The 21,174-nt window shown below is 41.9% G+C and overlaps 2 protein-coding genes across 3 annotated transcripts; one reads left to right on the forward strand and one right to left on the reverse strand.

The window, feature by feature from the left end:
• The first annotated feature begins 816 nt into the window (after positions 1-816).
• Positions 817-9,761, forward strand: LOC105061126 (ABC transporter G family member 14). Of its 2 annotated transcripts, none has more exons than XM_010945088.3 (5): positions 817-1,055; positions 6,097-6,922; positions 8,189-8,377; positions 8,496-8,674; positions 8,807-9,761. In XM_010945088.3, the coding sequence occupies exons 2-5, from the start codon at positions 6,241-6,243 to the stop codon at positions 9,455-9,457; spliced, it is 1,701 nt and encodes a 566-aa protein (XP_010943390.2). In that variant the 5' UTR covers positions 817-1,055; positions 6,097-6,240; the 3' UTR covers positions 9,458-9,761. The 2 variants fall into 2 exon arrangements, with proteins under 2 accessions (XP_010943390.2, XP_010943389.2); XM_010945087.4 differs by lacking the exon at positions 817-1,055 and adding an exon at positions 5,629-5,923.
• A 161-nt stretch (positions 9,762-9,922) lies between these two features.
• LOC105061127 (RNA polymerase sigma factor sigB) lies at positions 9,923-17,105 on the reverse strand. The gene is given in 8 exon segments (XM_010945089.3): positions 9,923-10,408; positions 10,517-10,717; positions 13,283-13,423; positions 13,514-13,744; positions 14,656-15,014; positions 15,017-15,218; positions 16,112-16,272; positions 16,771-17,105. Coding segments are annotated over 8 exon segments (1,665 nt in total). The 5' UTR covers positions 16,859-17,105; the 3' UTR covers positions 9,923-10,126.
• Between the last annotated feature and the right edge of the window lie 4,069 nt (positions 17,106-21,174).

Here is a 21,174-nt window from a genome sequence, read left to right on the forward strand (position 1 = left end):
AAGAATAAATGGCAAGAAACGGGGGAGAATAAACAAATATTGTGAGAAGGCTTGTGATCTATTTCTTGACAATATAGCATATTGAGCGCTCAAACAAAGTTGCATACATGCATACGTAGATATTTATTGGTCATGAATAGCAACACGCTTGGGGACTGTCAATTAAAATCCCAAACAATTAATAGCTAAAACTAGAGTTCCATATATTTTTAATTGTTAAAATATAGAATGAAATCTTAGTACTCAAAAAATACCGTAGGATACTATACACATATATATTGGGACGTCCATAAAAAAAAACAGTTATGTGATATTTATTTAAATTATTCAAATATCTTTAAAATTTATTCATTCATTTTTTTTTAATATTTTAATATATGCATGTAAGTGCGTACAACTATCCATCTTTTGATTGATACCTCCAAAACATGCATAATATCATACGATATTTTTTTAAGTACGATAGATATGAGAACCCATAATAATAAGAGGTATCTTCCGAATCTTGAGCATGGGCCATCCTTGCATAGGCCTCACATCATAGCAAGGGCCTCTGTGCTCATACACTCATTCCAAGTCATTAACTCAACGAACACGCAGACCCACACCAACCCAACTCCTAAACAACACATGTATCTTACTTCATCATCTACCGTCCATACACAACAAGTAGTGTTCACTAAGCTTGGTTGCCCTCCTCGTTGTGAAAGCGAGTGCAACAAAGCAAATTGTTAGGTCCCCCACCTCTCTCTCTCTCTCCCCCATGTATATATATAAGAGACCAGAGTATGTGCTTCTTCTCAAGTACAACTCCTCCTCCAAGCCACCACCATCATCAGCACCATAATTAAGAACACCTCCTCTTCCTCTTTCTCATCCACCACCATAAGAACACCGGGGCAAACGAATCAACAAGCCATGCCAATAACCCACGAGCCCGAGTCGGTGGAGGCCACCCAAATGAGCCTGCGGTCAACTCGACCCTCGACGTCGTTGCATATCCAACCCCTCGTCGCCTCCCGCATGCCACCCCGGTGTTTCCCGTCGTCCTGAAGGTAAGAATACCTCTGCATGCATGCACTTGTATATTGCAGTAGCCACGCATACATATATAGATTTGAAATTTTGAATCTGTGGTAGATATTTCAACTACGAAAAATCCATGACGAAGCATCCAGATTCAAAAATTTGTTCACGTTTATTTGCTACTGATGATCGTGATCATCAGTTTGAGGAGGTGGTGGTACAGGTGAAAGTTGGCCACCATGGCAGCAAGGGCCCAATTGTGCTTCCGCTGCTGGCGCGGTGGCGGCAGAGGAGATTGATGGTGGTGGCCTGATCGATTTTTCATGCTTTCTGGTGGGAGGAGGAAATGATATGAAAGGTACCATGAGGGTGGTGTGCACCCGCCGGCCGGCGGAGATGCTGGCTATGTTGGGCCCATCCGACGGCACAGCGAGGCCACCTTCCTCACCGCCCATAGTTATGATGAGGACGTGATGTGTGTGATATCGAGATAAAATTTTTATAACCGAACTGATCATGAAATAAATTATGGTAGGACATGCTTCGAAAAAATCCATCAAAAAATCAATTACTGCATGCGTTAAAATACTAAGAAAAGATGAATAGATAACTCCTAGAAGTATTTGAACAATTTAGATAAACATCACATAACCGTCTCTTTTTTTATGATGTCCCAATATATGTACGTGGTAGACAATGACGGCTAACCATAATACCTTTCATAGTCAGTCCGAACTATCGGAATTTTATTCGTGATATCGTGTACTTTGCACCATTCAATAACAAGTGAGCACACCATACAAAAAAAATTTTTTTTTCTCATTCTAAAAAAAATAAAAGTTGTCTAATTTGGAAGGTTTTTCATTTAAAACTTCCGATCAAATTTGGATAATAATAAAAATTTTTCATTAATAGATGATATATGCTGGTTTATTATTAGATAATGTAAGATACATATGATAGAATCATTCTAACTATTAAGCTCTGGTGATGCCGCCAAAGAATGATGGGATTGGCAAAGATGGGGTTGCCATAAATGATGCAGCCGGATGCTTACTAATTTTCATCAAGCAAATCTTTAATTTAACGGTTAGGATTAACTACAGTACTGATGAATTCCCGGCCTTCGAAAGTTAAAACACCATTTCGGGAAGTGAGGATAAAATGTAGGAGTCGGCCATGCCAAAAGGCAAACAAGCGAATCGAAAGGGAGAACGAGGCAAAGTGGTAGGCCCGGGACTGTGGGACCCTCCACGTCGGACTGCTCCTACTAATGATTTTGGGGCAGCTCCCCCGACTAATATCACGGGGGAGCATAAAAGCAAGGGTGAAGGGTAGCCCTTGCACGAGAAGTCATATCCACACGTGCATCACGTGGCGGTGGTCAAGGCATTGCAGATTCTACAAATTTCATAGATCAAATCTCGATGATTAAAAAAAATATTATTATTTACAGTCGGTGCATCATGGCCGTTAGTTTTTATGGACCTTATTCATCAAATAAGTATTTCGATGTATTGTTATACAAATAAATGATTATGATCGGCTACGTGAGTACATACAGTGTAAATAATAAACAATGGCGTGTTGCACCCTCATGCCTGCCATGTGTTGTCATGTCAACTGAGCTAAATGGACAAAGAAAATAGAAAAGGAAGAACAAAAAGTTTGATCTCCTGCTTCCCACCTCCCTTTCCATGTCTTCCACTATGGGATGCTGGCTTTAACTCGTTAACACATCGCACGGTCGAGTCAACAAAATTTTGTGCCTCCACTTGACCTGTCATAGGTATGCTATTATCTTTTTCAGTTCACATAATTAGCTATTCATAGTTGAAAACAAGAATCAACACTCTCTAACATGGCCACTGTCCAAGAAATAAATCATTCAGCATTTGTCCTTTAATTTATGTGAAAAAAGAGATGGGGAGTTTTTTATTTGTATTGTTTAACTTGTTAGCTCTATTAGGTTTCTCACAGTCAGGAATATAATTAAGATTTGTATGGATAATTCAATAATAAATTTGGACTGAATTTTCTGCTAGATTTGTGGATGGAGCACCGATTTAAGTATGACTCATATCAACCAAATACCATCATCTTAAATTCTACGAAAGAAAAAGAAAATATCTTCATGGATCATTTTTGCTCTCTATAGACCAATAGACACATATATAGCTAGGCTGGTATTTTGGTTAGGATTTGGATAGATCTCTAAAATATTGGGCTACACTAGCCGATAGACCTCCTGCAGCATCATAGGCACTCAGAAGGCTCAACCAAGTGGGTGGGAATTTTCGAGTTTGTAAGCATTGTGTACGTGCATAATTATTGTTCCAAAACCACAAGATTCCAAGACAGTCCTACATAGTGGCCCTATGCTCCAATGTGAATGGGATTTTTATATTGTGACTGCCAGTAAATGAATCCATGATAGAGTCTATTCATGCTTGTAATCATTTCTAAATCCAAATATAAGATCTTGCTAACAACCTATAATCTCATATTCAAGGACAAGTTACTATGTAGCAACATATCTCATGAAGATTTTTTTCTCTTTTTTTTTTTTCATTTTTCAACGGAAAAGGCTATTCTGATGCTGAACCACTCCTAGATGTTTATATTACACACTTGACAATGATCAATTGACCGGAGAAGACAAAGGATAATGTGTTTTTTTGAAGATTTGCTATGCCTTTATTCTTTCCAATCCCCTTTTTCCACAAAATGTGTTTTTCTTTCTCATGCAAAGGAAAGGAACAATTCTATACCAACGTAAGAGCACATACATTAGGTTCTTGGTACAAAGATACTCCTGAGTGTTACCTTTTGAGATGATGATGGACTACTGTTTATGCTTCTCTGAGTGGTTAGCATGTGCTTCTTTCTACAAAATCCAAGAAAAGATATGTTGAATGTAAGCCCTCCCTTTCCTCCACTGAATTGAGCCCCTTTCGGCTATGCAAAGTCTTATAACTAGTTTTATTTGCACCACATGCATGGCATCTCCTCTTTCCATTCAGATGCATGTTCCATAGTCTTTCCAACAAAAGAGCCTTTTGAGATTACATTCTCTGCCATGTGGATCTTACGCAACCTTCTAGATATTAGATTATCTAGTGCTCATAATTTATCACTTTTTTTTGGTAAAACATAATTTTTCACTTTTAAAAATCATTGACACCCTCCATGCAACATGGGGTGATCACTTGGTTGGTAGGCGAAACTAAAAGGAAACTTTCACCTAATAAGCTGAAATGATTGAAGCGATGTAGATTTATAATGCAATAACATAAATTGCACATAAAAGAAACTTAGTTGCTTCCGGGTTCTAGTAGCTGATCACATGGGTTCTTTGAATTGCCTGGTATTAAGTGTGTGTACACGTTATATGAGTTTTTCTCTCTATCTCTTATATTTCTCATTTGTTAGAGGGTATCGTAGCAGGTATATACATAAAAGAAAATTAATTGCCTAGTATGTATATACATGTATATATACATATATATAACACACACACGTACACGCACACATGTATGCGTGTGCGTGTATTTGTTGTGAGACACGCTACACTAGAGAAATGATTGCAGCGGCCACCTATTCCACTCAAGTTTCCCTCATTTGGTTCCTTATTCCTCCATGTTTAAGACCCAGATTATCAGTATATTTGAAAGGTATAGCAGAAGTGTAGCTTAAATTGTTCGGCAGTTTTGTCTAAATTATAATCCATCTACATCTCAGCAAGGATTTGCCAGTGGTTGGTAAGCCTTTACTCCTGGAAAGACAAACCTTGATGTGGCACTCCAACAAATTTCTTAAAAATGGAAAAATGATATAGATATAATTTCTGTTAATATAATAATATAAGAACACCAAAACATTCTTAAGCCATAAACGGAAGCTAAAAGAGTATAAATGGTTATGCTGAGGGGAAAATAGTTATGCGACATGCTATAATCAGTTAAGAGAACAAACAAAAATTATCAGAACTTATTCTGTATGTTGATAATATAACAGAATGAGCCCTTAAATAAAGTTGTGGATATAACAGAACTAGATTTCAGTATATTTTTGTTACAGAATATGATAATCTATTATCTCTTTTGAACCTTAGAATGATTCAAGACTAAAGGTATTGGAATTTGGTTGAGGGAGATTGTCACTTAAGTTAATATCCCCGTAACAGTTGGAAAAAGGTACTGGTGATTATGACTTTTGTGTGCTTATTAACCATTTCACTCTAAAATTGATGCGTTTTATTCCATGGCATTTTAGAGACCAGTTAATATCTTCAAGCATGGGCCATCCTTGCAGAGGCCTCACATCATAGCGTGCGGTCCAGGTGGCTCTGTGCTCATTCACTCATTCCAATTCATTATCTAAAGTACACGCAGATCCACACCAACCCAACTCCCAAACAACGCTAATGTGTTTTACTTCATCATCTTCCATCCATACACAACAAGTGTTAACTAAGCTTGCTTGCCCTACTCCTTGTGAAAGTGAGCGCAACAAAGCAAACTGGTAGGTTCTTACCCAAAAAAAAAAAAAAAAATGCAAACTGGTAGGTCCACCCACCCCACCCTCCTCCCTCTCTCTCTCCCATGTTATATATAAGAGACCCGTGTATGTGCTTCTTCTCAGCTATAACTCCAGATCCAAACCACACCATCATCAACAACACTATAAGAAACAGCTCCTCTTCCTCTTTCTCATCCAACACTGCTGTATCGCGGGCCACCAGAATTAATAAGCCATGCCACCCCACGAGCCCGAGTCCCGGGGAGGCCACCCAAATGGCCCTGCGGCCAACCCGACCGTAGTTGCATATCCAACTCCTCATTCCTATCCTTGTTGCACCCTGCTTGCCACTGCCGTGTTCCCTGTCCTTCTTAAGGTAAGAGTTCGTACGTATGCATGCATGCATGAGTATGTTTTAGTTGTCACGCATACATATATAGAATTGAATTTTGAATCCATTATGTATATTTCAACTATGAAAAATCCATGATGAGGCATCCAGATTCAAATATCGATAACGTTTACATTGGTATTGATGATCATCTCCAGTTTGAGGAGGTGGAGTACAAGGTCAAGGTGAGCCACCACGGCAGCAAAGGCCCAGGACTGTGCTGCTGCGGCAGAGGAGGAGGTGGTGGCCAGGCGGAGAAGACGATACTGAAGGGTATCACGGGGGTAGTGTGCCCGGGGGAGATGTTGGCCATGCTGGGCCCCTCTGGCAGCGGCAAGACCACCCTCCTCACCGCCCTCGGTGGTCGCTGCCTCGCCGGTAAGCTCTCCGGCAAGATCACCTACAACGGCCTCCCCTTCTCCGGCCCCATGAAGCGTCGCACCGGCTTCGTTGCACAAGACGACGTGCTCTACCCGCATCTCACCGTGGCCGAGACGCTTGTCTTCACGGCGCTGCTCCGCCTCCCCCGATCCCTGGACCGGGCCGAGAAGGTCCGCCAGGCCCACCAGGTCATGGCCGAGCTAGGCCTCACCCGGGTGGCCGACACCATGATCGGCGGGCGCCTCGTCCGCGGCATCTCCGGCGGGGAGCGCCGGCGTGTCAGCATCGGCCAGGAGATGCTCATCAACCCCAGTCTGCTGTTGCTCGACGAGCCGACGTCGGGTCTGGACTCGACGACGGCGGCCAGGATCGTGACCACGCTGAAGCGGCTGGCGACGGAGAGGGGCAGGACGGTGGTGACGACGATACACCAGCCCTCGAGCCGGCTGTACCACATGTTCGACAAGGTGGTGGTGCTGTCGGCGGAGGGGAGCCCAATCTACTACGGCCGGGCCACGGCGGCACTCGACTACTTCGCCTCCATCGGCTTCTCATCGCCCCTCACCCTCAACCCCGCCGACCTCCTCCTCGACCTCGCAAACGGTACGTTACGTTCCCCCTTCCACCCGTTACTTTTTACCACCACCGTCGCCGTCGGTCCGGCGGGGTCTGGCACGCGCGCGCGCTCGTGGGGCGCGTGCTTTCTTGGTTGCTTTCCGGCGTGGCCCACGGCAGGACCACGAGAAGCCCACTTGGGGTGTTGACAGGGATCAGGTCCACAGGCCCTACTTTATCATGGGCCCTACGTGCACTTCCACCACCATCAGTAGAACAGCATCATTGGTTTTAGCTTGGTTTATAAGGTGGCTAGTGGGAGTGGATTAGTTCATGTTGGGTTCTTAGCAGCAAGTTGGTTGGTGGGCTGGTCAGAATGCACTAGCTTTGAACTCGAGTTCCAGATTCTATCCAGTTTCTATTTCCAGGTGGTATCAACAGCCACTGCGAGTAGAGATTAGTGGAGAGTGAATAGTTGAACATGACAGGACATATAAGTGCTTGTTTAATTCAATTGTTCGTCCCTTTCGGATGAGTAATTTTCACCAATGCACAAGTTCCAGCTTTTGGAGATAATGAACTCCATGAGCTGCTTCCCGCATGCCAAGATCTGATTAAAGATTTTTGGCAGATAGGGCCAAAAAAAAAAAAAAAAATTCTATCAATAAGGTGACGATATCTCTTAAATGTTATCATTGCAAGATTAGTATGATCTTAGCAGATATTCTCCTTCCAAATGAAAGTGATAACATCTTTCCTGACATTGTTTAGAAAAATGATTATTATATATTGCCTTCCTCAGTTCTATAAATTTATAATTTACTCCCAAGTCAGGATAGGAGAGTAGGGCACCTGAGTAGCCACGCCTAAGATGGACCAGAACAAATGCTCGAACTGTTCCCCGCACAAAAAAAAAAAAAAAAAAAAAAAAAAGGGGCAGGGGGAATTCTCGGTATGACGTTGCTTTAGACACAAAGCTGGAATTGGATACGAATCCTTGCAGCTAGACTAGAAATTAATGCACGACATCAAAATGATGACCTTGCCGACCTAATAATGATACATGTCGCTTCCGTTTACCCCACTGCTGGCAGATTGCCCTTTCAAATATCTTCTAGTAAAACAAACGTGGGGCCTCGTTTCATGCACATGGAAAATTTTTAGTTACCTAAAATTTGAAAAAAAAAAAAAAATTTAATTTATTAAAATTATTGTGATACATCAGAGAACATTGAAATAATAAGTTGCCAGACCAGCATTTCATGGGTTCAGGGAACTTCTCTTTTATAGTCTAAGTGGTGAAACATGGTGCAGGGATAAAACCGGATTCCCCACACGCAGCCGAGCATGGAGAGGCCCCCGGCAGCACAGAGCGGGAGCAGAAGGCGGTGAGGGAGGAGCTCACCTCCGCCTACGACCGCAACATCGCCGCCCGACTAAAAGCCGAGCTCTGTAGTATAGATCCTGCCAACTACGGCTACACCAGAGATGCAGCCAGTGCTGGTGAGCTTTCCAAATCAAAACTCCTGCATCTTTGCTAGTTAGCTCATTTGAAGCAGCGCTATTATTTGTTATTATTTGTTTGCTTAATTGTATGGTGGGGATGGCTGATGCATTGCAGCAAAGAGGGAGCAATGGTGCACAAGCTGGTGGGAGCAGTTCTGGGTGCTGATGAGAAGGGGGCTCAAAGAGAGGAGGTATGAAGCCTTCAACAAACTTAGGATCTTCCAGGTCCTGAGTGTGGCCACCCTTGGAGGTCTCCTTTGGTGGAAAACACCACCATCCCATATCCAGGACAAGGTAATTAAACCGCACCATCTTCACCTCTTTGTATAGTTATCATATGGCTTTGAAGAGCAGTGAATTCTTTCTTGGAATTCAGATTTTATCTTGACCGTTCACTGCATTGCATTGCATGCATTTGTCTGGCAGACAGCACTACTCTTCTTCTTTACCGTGTTCTGGGGCTTCTACCCCCTCTACAACGCTGTGTTCACCTTCCCTCAAGAACGGCCCATGCTGATCAAGGAGCGGTCCTCCGGCATGTACCGCCTATCCTCCTACTTCTTGGCTCGAACCGCCGGCGACCTTCCCATGGAGCTGGCCCTCCCCACTGCCTTTGTCCTCATCATATACTGGATGGGTGGCCTCAATCCACAGGCCGCAGCCTTCATCCTCTCCCTTCTGGTTGTCCTCTTCAGCGTCCTCGTCTCCCAGAGCCTCGGCCTGGCCATGGGTGCACTCCTCATGGATGTCAAGCAGGCCACCACCCTCGCCTCTGTCACCACCTTGGTCTTCCTCATTGCTGGCGGTTACTACGTCCAGCACATACCCCCCTTCATCGTCTGGCTCAAGTACTTGAGTTACAGCTTCTACTGCTACAAGCTCCTGCTCGGCATCCAGTTCAGTGAGAACGACTACTACGAGTGCTCGCCGGGAGTCATGTGCCCTGTGGTGGAGTTCCCTGCGATCAAGTCGGTGGGGCTGAACAACATGTGGGTGGACGTGTGCATCATGGCAATCATGCTCTTAGGGTACCGACTCGTCGCATACCTGGCGTTGCACCACCTGCAGAGCAGGTAAGGAAGAGGAAGCCACCATGCCGATCTTGCATTCTCTACAGATTGCCTGCCTTGACCAAAGACATACAGTGAGCATCAATGAGCCAAAGAACAAAAGGTTCATTTTCTTCTTTTCCTGTGACTAATAAGATCGAGTCGCAGCCACCCAGAGGAGACAAATAATCAGATGCTTCGACCTTTTTCATTGTGAGGAAATTGCGTATGAGTACAATCCACCAGCATGCAATGCATTTTAGGAGAATGCATGCAGAACTATAATCATAATTTGATATTATTATGCATGAATAAAATTAGTATAAAGATAATCTGATATCAGAAATCATGGCACTGAAAATGCTGGTAGACTAGTTTTTTGTGAAAGAACTGTTGTATTGCTTCTGGTAGCCATAAAAGTTGATAGAGCTTTTCAGCAATTAAATCTACTTAACAGGATCATGACTCAAAACAGAACGAAGTCAAAAGGTACTTTTGACCTTTGAAATCGGTGAATCATTATTAACTGTTGAAAATTCTGAAAAGAATTACAGTTCTCTGCACAACAGATTGTACATGATCAAAATCTTTGAAGTATTGTACATACAAAATTTGGTGGAATGGAATATGTATATTTCAATGGCTAGCTGAAAAGAAAAGAACTAGGCAGCTGAGAATTTGGGGGCTGAATGAAACCTTATGAGTTTACATATTGCTGCAGATTCTTTGTTCTCTTCTTGCTCTTCAATTTTCTAAAGGCATTGGATTCGATCTGCCGAATCCTTTCTCTGCTCACACCCATCAACTCTCCAATCTCTTGCAGTGTTTTTGTCATCCCATCCTCCAGTCCAAACCTCCATCTGATCACTTGCTTTTCCCTTGGATTTAGACTATTCAGTACCTTATTCAGATCCTGCTTCATAAATTGCTTTATGAGAATTTCTTCTGATGTTTCAGCCTTGGGATCTGCTATAACTTCCTGAAAAGCAAGCAAGACAGATCAGTCAAAACCAAGGACAGAAGATCGAAAGGAGAGATTGATCTTCAAAAGTATACAAGAGGATAAGAAAGAGGATGACGGACAGACCGAAGGCTTTAGGCTTTGGTTGATACCAATCTTTTGGTCTAAAGATCTTGGGGCTTTAGGGATTAGCATAACTGCATTAAGCCTCTTCATCGACAGCCCTGTTGCCTCCGCAATTTCTTCATAATCAGGATGCCTTCCATTCTCATTGTAAAGCTGCTTTTCAGCCTGTCGTACTCGATAAGTTGCTTCAACCATATGGAACTGTTCAACCCACAATATTAAGAGATGAAAAAAGAATAGATAAAGTTGTAACTGAAGCAGAACCAATTAACAGTCAACTTTATAATGGTATAACCTACAACTTGTCATCCAGTTTAAAGAGGATCGAGGGAAAATAAATTCAAATTTTAGCATACAATTCAATCTCCAATTTTACAGACTCAAATAATTTGAACTTAGCAAATTTTGCTCATCTCAGTATGAGCAGAAATGGGAACTTTGCTCTCTCTCTCTCTCTCTCTCTCTCTCTCTGTGTGTGTGTGTGTGTGTGTGTGTGTGTGGGGCACGCACAAGCACATAATTTTGCTTGCACATGCATTCGCATGCCCGTGTGCGTCTTACAGTCTGCCCTCACATGCACACAAACAAAATTCACAATGATTTGCAACAGCTTGGTTCAGATTATCATAATTTCTCCAGCATCTTCTTAAATCACCTGCAATCCTGGAAGGGCCCTATAATCTAAGAGTTCAATCAGAATCAAATTCTAATTACATGAGAGAGAGAGAGAGAGAGAAAGAGTTTATTATTGGAGGTGGGGGGGGGGGGACTTATATGATGAAACTCTGATAAGAAACAGATATTCCATTCCGGAGCCTATTTAACATTGGCATGTAAAAGAAAACCTATCTTCTACCTTTCAGTTGTTACATCTCATGGTGTACTGTCAACTCCATGTGGGCCCACAAATACGTACATGCTGAAACATGACAAAAAGTAGAGATGGCAGTCTTAAGTCCCCTACATCCTTACGTATTTCGCATTCTAAGGCCAATAGGATGCAATGTCTTTATAGTTCTGCACTTAATGCTCCACAAAAGTAGCCATCTATATTCAAGCATCATGCAAGAATCTCAACAATCCTCAAGTTACTTTAATGATGACGCATACAGGTATAAATATCCTTCTCATAACAGCAATGCCACTCCAATCGAAAAAGCTTTTCTCAGCAAGTTTCAACAATGGTATATCTGACCAACAAAGAGAACCACGGCCCTAAAAATACTATGTTTGTACATTCCCAAGTGCTTTAGAGGTCTCAGTATAATATGTCTACTAATTTCAAAAGTCTACTTCCTGTTAGCATATAAAATTAGATGCTGAATGTAAAAACCCTGGAGTTTTCCAACTACGTTTCTGAAAGAAATCCTAAGACAGCTCTTGATAACACTTTGCCACCAATAAAACACAAGCAGCTGGAACAAAAATCCCTTCTTCATGACTTTTCTTTTTTTTTAAAAAAAAAAAAAACAAGGAAGATATAGCCAATAAAATGAAAGATATGCCTCTGCCCCTCTATGAAGGAGGCATGTCCTTTACTCATTTTGGGAAGACAAAATGATGGGGATTTAATCAGAAGAGTGGAAGGAGAACGACAATTATTTCATCTACATTTCAAATGGTAACAGCCAAGATGCAAAACAGCTGAATTCAAATCTTCAAGAACGGAAATAACTTCTTTTTACCATCTTTTCAGACCTTCCTACAGTTGTCAGAAATGCAGCTTCATATTTTATTATCTAATCAACTTTAAGGGGGTGTTTGGCTGGGGGGAGTAGGGGTCTGAAATTGGAATCGGAATGGGTGACTCCCATTCCAACCGTTTGGTTGGGAGGAGTCCCATTCCGATTCCGATTCCGGAGTGGAATGGGAATGTGTCAATCTATATAGAATACAATCCCTACCTTCTCTATGAATTCAATTTTCTATTCCAATTCCGATTCCGATCACGAACCAAACGCTTCAAGAGATTTGGCTATTCCGATTCCGATTCCAAGCCATTCCGATTTTCATTCCCATTCTGACTTCGGTTGCGAACCAAACACCCCGCAACCGAAATCAGAATGGAAATAGAAATCGGAATGGCTTGAATCGAAATCGGAATGATCAAATCCCCCAAAGCGTTTGGTTCGTGATCGGAATCGAAATTGGAATAGAAAATTGAATCCATAGAGAGAGTAGGGATTGAAGGGGTGTTTGGTTGGGGGAATGGGGGTCTGGAATCGGAATCGGAATGGGTGACTCCCATTCCAACCGTTTGGTTGGGAGGAGTCCCATTCCGATTCCGATTCCAGGATGGAAAGGAAATGGGTCAATCTATATAGAACTCAATCCCTACTCGGATTCAATTTTTCATTCTAATTCCGATTCCGATTCCGGTCACGAATCAAACGCTTCGGGAGATTTGGCTATTCCGATTCCGATTCCAAGCCATTCCCATTTTCATTCCCATTTTGGTTTCGGTTACGAACCAAACGCCCCCTGAGTTCTATATAGATTGATCCATTCCCATTCCACTTGGAATCGGAATGGACTCCTCCAACCAAACGGTTGGAATGGGAGTCACCTATTCCGATTCCGATTCCAGACTCCCACCCACTCCCTCCAACCAAACACCCCTAAAGGTATTAATACTTTTTTTTTTTTAAGTGCACGGTCAGCAAACTTACAAATTTTTAATATGAACTATCTACATTCATCCAATTTCAAAACAATGTGAAATGGTAACACTGCAATCCATGTGAATAATGTCAAAGGAGAACTTACTGGCAAGCGAATTGTCCTAGATTGTTCTGAAAGAGATCTGCGAACTGCCTGTTTGATCCACCAGTGCGCATAGGTTGAAAACTTAAACCCCTTTGAAGCATCAAACTTTTCAGCACCCTTTACCAGGCCTCGGCATCCTTCCTGCAAAGAAAAATATTCAAAATCAACATACTGAAGCTAGACAGAGACCAGTAAAGTTTCCACTGATTCTAAAGCAGAAAAAGCAGACACCTGAACAAGATCCTGGAGGTTCATTCCTGCACCCTGATAGTTTTTTGCAATAGAAATAACAAGCCGTATGTTACTTGTAATCATTTTGTCCTTGCAAAAGGTCCCATAATTCAAGCGCTTCCTTAGTGTCCTTTGATCAACTCCAGCTGCTGCTGCCCATTGAGCTAAGGTTGGTTGGGCACCATTTCGTTCTTCAAGCTCCTCTCGGAGTCTTTCTAACTTTAATAGGTCCTGTTCATATTCATCCCGCAAAGAAGACATGAATTAGACCCAAAATGCAGCTTGACTGGCAAATATGACATGATAAAACATGGTCCTCCAGGAACAGACTAATATGGAATGATAGTTGAAATGTTGAGCAAGAGGGGAATTTGAGAATAAGATGAGTATAATAAACAAGAGAATATTGTGGAAGTGCATCATAATTAAATAGGACTGAAGCCAGACATGAGAACATCAGCAAGAGCTTAGGAGCAACAAAGAATGCAGAAGAACAAACAACAGTAAATGTATATATAATGATCAACATGTTCACATTGCATAGCTTGGACAAGTCCAATGAGTAGGCAGTATCCATTTGAGGTTAAAGGGTTACAAATTAGGAGGAGAAGAACAACAAAGTCTTGACTGAGAGTAAGGAAAAGGAATTAGAAGGAAGCTGTGGTTTTGGAGGACTTAGGAAATGAAATGAAGGAGAATCGGTAACCACAAATTGATGGAATGAGGATCATGTTAATAGTTTTAAATCTGGAACTATAATTCTGGTCCATCTATTGCTTACATATATCCATGCACAAAATCTTTGTTGCTAGATGGGAATGAAATTCTGCTACCACTATCTAGAAAGCTAGTGACAGATAGACTTATGCACTCAACGTAAGCAAACAAATAATAAAGGAAATCATTTTAGTCCAACGTTAGTGCTGTGTGCTGATGCTGTGGCAGACTGGCACTGGCACAGTACACGATGTGCCATCTTCTGCCATGCCAGCACTTGGCTTGCACTGGCACTTAACAGTATGACATACCAGTCCAGGCTTGGGATGCTGGTACTCTAATCCTTTCTTTAGTCATCAAAAATGCCTCAAGAAACAAGGAATACCAGATATGTCCTTAAAACCTATCGATGCAGTAGCTCTTACCTGAATTCCTTCTGACAACTCTAGCTCTTCAGCTGCTGTGAGAAGCTTTGATGTGCTTGTTGTACCCCTCAAATAACGCAAGGGATCTGAATAATCAATCTCCTGAAAAGCTGAGCGCTTTTTCTTGCTAGATGATCCAGACTTGACAGGGATGACACTAGAAGCAGCCCTCTCTGCTGCCCTTGCTCTTCTAGCTATTCTCTCAGTTTGACGTCCAGATCTCACAGCTATGCTTCCAGAGTAATGCATTTTTTGGGGTTCAAGTTCATTATGTATTAAATTGGAAATATCCACATCTTGAGATGGATCTTTGGCAAGATGTTCCTCATGGGGCTTAGTGTCAGTTGCAGTAGACCTCTCAACTGGAGGATATCAGCTTCAGATGAAAAATCCAATGACTTCTCCAATTTTACAGATGGATCATTTGCAATAGTCAGAGCAGCATCTTTGGCAGCTTCAACTGCTGTTCTAGCAAGAGCAACTGCCTCCGCTGCCGCTGCAGCTATAATTGCCTCTTCACCTGTGAGAAGTGCTTCTGTTGCTAGGGTTGCTTCCATATTGGTCTGGACAAATGTAAAGAGGAAAAAAGGGAAAAAAAAAATAAACAACTATATAGTATGTGCCTAAATGAGCTAAAGTTCAGTTGTTTTCCGAACCCAATCACCCCATTAGAGTTTGAATAAGAGGGTCCAACAAATCATGAGCATTGATAAACTGTGCTGATTTTCTGACAAGTGAAGAAAAAGAAAATATGTTTCTTCATCATGTTTGGCACTGTCATTTGCATATGTTGTTATTTGATCATTTTAGTTTAACAGGAAAGCACAGGCACATGCTTAGTTATATAATGCTATCCAAAAAATCATGCATAAACTTTATTCTGGAAGCAATGCAGCTATAATGCTGTCTCACTACTATCCTTTTAGATAATAAATTTCACAACAAGGGTTGCAGATCCCTAATTAATTTATTATTGTGGAGATAGAGTTTTAAAATCTAAATTTTATTTAAAACATGGATCTGGGACTGATGATATTGAACTGCAGTACTAGATTCCATCAAAAAGAACTGCTATTAATTGAAGAAATAAAGAAAGAGAAAAACTTCTCTCCATATTGAACATCGATGAGGATGTTCACTCTTCACATGAGGAATCTTAAAGCTTCCTTTTTGGAATTCTTCTCAGATTTATTTATTTATATTCCCATTGAACTACTTGGACATTATTGCGAGGTAGTACACATTTTTTTGTACCGAACATTCTCGAAACAAACCTTCACTAGCATATGTTTCATATTTCATCTTCTCATCCACTCTACTGACTTTACTAATCCATGCAAATTAGTGAATTTATACTGAACAAGCCAAATATTGAAATTCAACCTTGCGAAAAACGATCCATTTTCTACATACCCTTAAACATTTGCATAACACTTCAAGAAAAGCCAACTCTAACCTTCGTTGGTGGACCGAAGGCTCCTACATATGTCAGGGGTCTTGTAGCAGCTAAGGAGGTTGAATGAGCCTCCAATGAAAGTATATGCTCCATGTCAATCACAGCTGCAGTTGGGGTCGAAACACATTGACTCCGAAAACAAACAGAATCTCTGGCCTTTGCTGCAGAAACAAAAATTCAACATACATAAAAATTGTTAAAATCACAACTTTCTAATAGTGTCACATCCCAGACCCGACATACAAGCCTTTTGAAGGCCCCCAAAACCTTAGCAAAAGCTAATCGCATCGGAGACGATATAAGGGCAGTTTTGAGGTCTGGTATTCTTCATGGGATCATGCTCTATGTGTGGCGGGTTTGGGTCATGATGGAAATATTTATTTTTCTCCCTCTTCACAAGGAAACCGTCCAAAAAGAGGCGATTCTAGTTCCAAAATGCCAGTGAGGGATAGAGCATGCCTGGATTCCACTATTCGCAGAAGAAGACTTAGAAGTTTAATCAGATGAATACGCATTAATCTCAGGTTGTTTGGACCCAGACAACGCACATGAACAATGCTACAAAGAAACAACAAATTTTTGATTTTTTTTGTTTTTTTAATATTTGCCTAGTTACCAAACAAAACAAAAAAGAGTTTGGTGTTCGGAAGGCGACTTACAGTTAAGGGAGGGGTGGTGGGAGAGTGATCTGAAATGGGCGTCGGAGGACATGGATGGGCACTTGAACTGCGGCACCAGGCACGCCATCCCCCAACTCTTCTTCTTCCTCTTCTTTTTTCTTCTCTCTTTTTATTATTATTATTATTTTTTTTTTTTGGTTTCGGATTGGCCGATTGACTACGAGAGATGAGATGAGGAAGGAAGATGAGTTGGTGTTCTGGAAATATTCATCATCTCTTCTTCTTCTTTCCTTTCCTTTCTTTCGTCGAGGGAAGAGAGAACCGTGCTGGGGTGAGGGTGAGAGGGGTTGGGATCAGGAAATGGATGACAGAGCGAGAAGGCCAGCGATGGCAAAAGGAGATAAGGAGAGCGAAACCCAAAAAATTGACCCCCGCCTCACCAGTTGCCACAGCGACCAAACTGGACCGGACCACATCACCACTTTCCACTGAACCCAACCCGGTCCGGTTCCTTTCCTCAGAAACCATAAGCCTGAAAGATTTTTTTTCTCCTCCTTGTATCAAAAGAACCGAAACACATCACCACTGTATCAAAAAAAAGATTTCCTCCTCCTCACTTGTTTTCCTTCCCCAATCTAGAAGAGGAGGAAGAGAGACATAGGAGATATTGTTGCCAAAATCCAGCCCGACTAAGATCATTTGAAGGGTATTATTCGATTCGTGATGGTGGAATACAATCTGCTTTAGAGTCATAGACCTGTACATAAAAAGAATCAGAAAACTCGCAGGATTAGCTCCAATCAGACCATCCGATGACTAGGTTAGATCGAATTTTGAAATAATAATAAAGAAATTAATAGATGATCAAAATGGTGTTACTTAGTTCTGATCGGTGTTTGTTTGATTTGGAGATGGTTGGCCTAGATCAAATGTTGCCGATGTCTGATCGATCTAGAGATAGTAAGTTTGGATCAGATTTGGTCGGTATCCAACTGAGTTGGAGATAGTTGGATCTGGTCGGCGTCTAGTTGATCTAAAGATGGTCGAATCTATTTGGTATCTAGCCGATCCAGTATTGATTTGATCTCAGGTTTCGATCTGATCGATTTCTGGCCGATCTAGAGATGGTCGAATCTAATCAACATTTGGTAATTTGGAGATGATCGGATTTGATCGGCATCTGACTAATCTAGAGAATGATTGGATCAGATCGGTGTTTGGTTGACTGGAGATTGTTTGGTGATGGTGATGCCATAGTGGGTGTTGGTGGTAAGGTCAATGTAGTTAACACTGATACTGATAGCGATGAAGCAATCTAGGTAGAAGGTGACATTGAGGATGGTGGCATTAAGGATGATGAGGCCGGACACGGTCATGGCCAGCGACAACCTGAGTATTGGCAGAACTAAGGTTGACGTCCTCTGTCATATCTTCATTTTCCTCTCCTCGATAGCTGTCAGTGTTATTCTATTGGGGGTGAGTTCGTTGGATTCACTGATGGTATATTCTTGATCATCTCGATCATGAGCTTGCTATTCTCATAGGTGATTACCATGCTAAGCAATGGGTCCTCTGATAGGTTCATAGGTCTTGCCTCCTAGTTGGGAATCAGAACATGGGGCAAGAGCTTCTCCAATTTGTTATGCCATATAGCATCATCCACAAGTAGAACTTTGGAAGGAAGGCCTTATATTTTTGTATGGAAGAGATGCCCGATGCATCAATGTTTGGATTGGCCATGATGACAAAGGCTTGAAACTTGAAAGAGAGGATGGCAAACTCCTGCCTCTGTATTGCACGAACCTTGCCCTTCTTGCCTTACAATGTGCGTGTTGTCTTTTAAATAGAATAGATTTGAGCATTGAAGAGTGGAAAGGATGTGGTAAAGGGCATGGGCATGAGCGTTGAGGAGGGACATGGGCATTTAGAGAAGGATTTGGGTTTGTGGGCATTAGAGAAAGATGAAAAATCATCATACCATATCATATGCCCCCCACTTTCGAGTCTGAGACATTTTCTCCGACTGGAGTGAAGTATCCAAATTGATCTGTTTCATAATCAAAAATATTTAAATATTATTGACAATAATTTTGGTGGTATCTGGATCTTACTATGTCCATATTTGAGGTCAGTATACTTTTGAGCTCATAGTCAATTGGCTGGTGCCAAGATTGAAGCTCTTATCTTTTGTTAGGTTGGTTCTTATTTGACCAAGTCAAATCATCTTGAATCGAAGCTCCTACTTTTTGTTAAGTCGATTCTCATCTGACTAGGTCAAATCATTTCAAGTCAGAGGTTGTATTTTTTGTTAGATCGGTTATCATCTGACCAAGTCGAATCATCCTAAGCCAGGCTCATACTTTTCATTAAATCGATTTTTATCCAATCAAATCGAATCATGCCAGTTGGAGCCACTCGATTATCCTCATAGTCGAGATTTGGAGGTCCCAGTTGGAGCTGGGGCCTCTATAAGAGGTCGATCTGATCTCAATCTCAATTGATTTTTCTTAATCACTTGGATGGATCTAGATCCTTAGTCGATTGATCGGGGATGATTCTACTCCATTGGGAATTGAGTAGTCTACTTGGCAAGGAGCCGAGTACCCTATTTGTTCAGGAGCCAAGAAGGCCAGAAGATGTCCATTTTTCTAGTCGGGTATGATCCGAGAGAAGATTCAAGTCGAAAAATTGAGATCCAGCTAGAAGAAGGATCCAAGATCGGACTTCCACCCAGCCAAAATACTCTACTCAATCTAGAGCTGAGAAGCCTATTCAACTAGTGCCGAGTAGGCCATAAGGAGATGAATCAAGCAAGCCCGAAATGCTTGGACTCAAGAGTCAGATGCTATCGGATGACTTTGTAGGATGTCGAGAAGGGAAAACTGCCATAATTTCGAGTTTTGAGTTAAGAAGGATTCATGAGAAAGAATCGCATCTGTAATGCGTGTTCTGTTATGTTCTGTTTATTTGTTCTGATGAATGCGTCAGATGTGAGCATATTTCTGTTTAGTCAAAAATAATCTCAATTGGGATAAGTTTTATTTGTATAGCCCAAGAATCCTAATTAGAGAGGAGACCTTGGTTTTAAATATGAGAATTACAAAGAAGAAAAATAGAGTGAATAGTTGAAGAAGAATTTTCCTATATTTTCTCTTCCATCGCTCGTTTTCATTGAGCTTGGTCCCATACGGATCAGATTTTTGGTATTAGAGCAAGGTCCTAGACCGCGTAGGTAAATATGAGGTCCACATAGCAAGCAACCGATGAATCCCATCCATCTTGATGAGACACCATCGAGCACCACAATCGAAGATGAGTACTCAGGAGGAGACTAGTTCGATGATGAGTTGGTCGAGCAGATCAAGAAGATGGAAGATCTGATGACAGCCATGCTGGCTCAAGTGGAAAGTATTGAGAAGAATCAGCAGTGGCTACCTCCTCCATCGATGGGGCTAGCAGTAGCCATGGAAGATGAGGAGGTGCGTGTGGCCCCCACAAAAGGATTTCTATGGGGCCATGCAAGCACGTCGAGGAAGGACTTCGACATCGACCCTATAGGAGTAGCAAGCAAGAAGCTATTGCCATTTAAGGTTGAGGCAAAGATTGACATCCCTTCCTTCGATGGTGCAGTGAATGTCGAAAAGCTGGACATCTGGATCGACCAGGTAGAGATCTATTTTACCCTATATGGATATGATAGTGAAGATCGAGTGGCTTTTGCATGATTAGAGCTAAACAACCACACCTTAGCATGGTAGAATGCATACCTCCATTCCAACGATGATGCAGAGATTGGATGGAGTGCGTTTAAGCATCTTCTACGTCAAGAGTTTTATCCTATGGAGTTCTCGCAGAACCAGTGGACATGCTAGCACAACTTAAGGCAAGGGTAGAACTAATCAGTGCCGGAGTACACCATTGAGTTTCGATGCCTGACAGTGGCATTGGATATTTTCCTTGATAATAAAGATGTCTTCACAAAGTATGTTGCAGGGCTACATTGACAAATCCAGATAGAGCTTTTCCTATATAAGGTGACGGATATCTCTTGCACCAGTACAATGGCCATGGCCATCGCATTGAAGAATAAGCCTACGGGTCAGGGAGATGCAGGAGGATCTGTTAAGGGACTCTCCAAGTTGCGCCAAAAGTGCGGCAAGAAAAGCGACGAAGGTAACTCTTCCTCTTTTTTGGATAAAAGTAACATGTATTGTGATCATTGTAAGAATATAGATCGCATGAAAGACTAGTGTTGGAAGCTTCATCCGAAATTTTGCGAAGAGGCTAAAGGAGAAGGATAAGGCCAAGCACACGACAACGGCTGTGTGGATAGGTGAAAATGAACGGCTCGAACTGGTCACAAAAGCAAACCGAGCCTATCTCTGATGGTCAGGCTGAAGGATACAGGCCGAGTTCATTGACTGAAGAGGATGCCATCGAGGA

Source organism: Elaeis guineensis, chromosome 11 (assembly GCF_000442705.2).
Source record: "Elaeis guineensis isolate ETL-2024a chromosome 11, EG11, whole genome shotgun sequence".
NCBI classification, from domain to species: Eukaryota; Viridiplantae; Streptophyta; class Magnoliopsida; order Arecales; family Arecaceae; genus Elaeis; species Elaeis guineensis.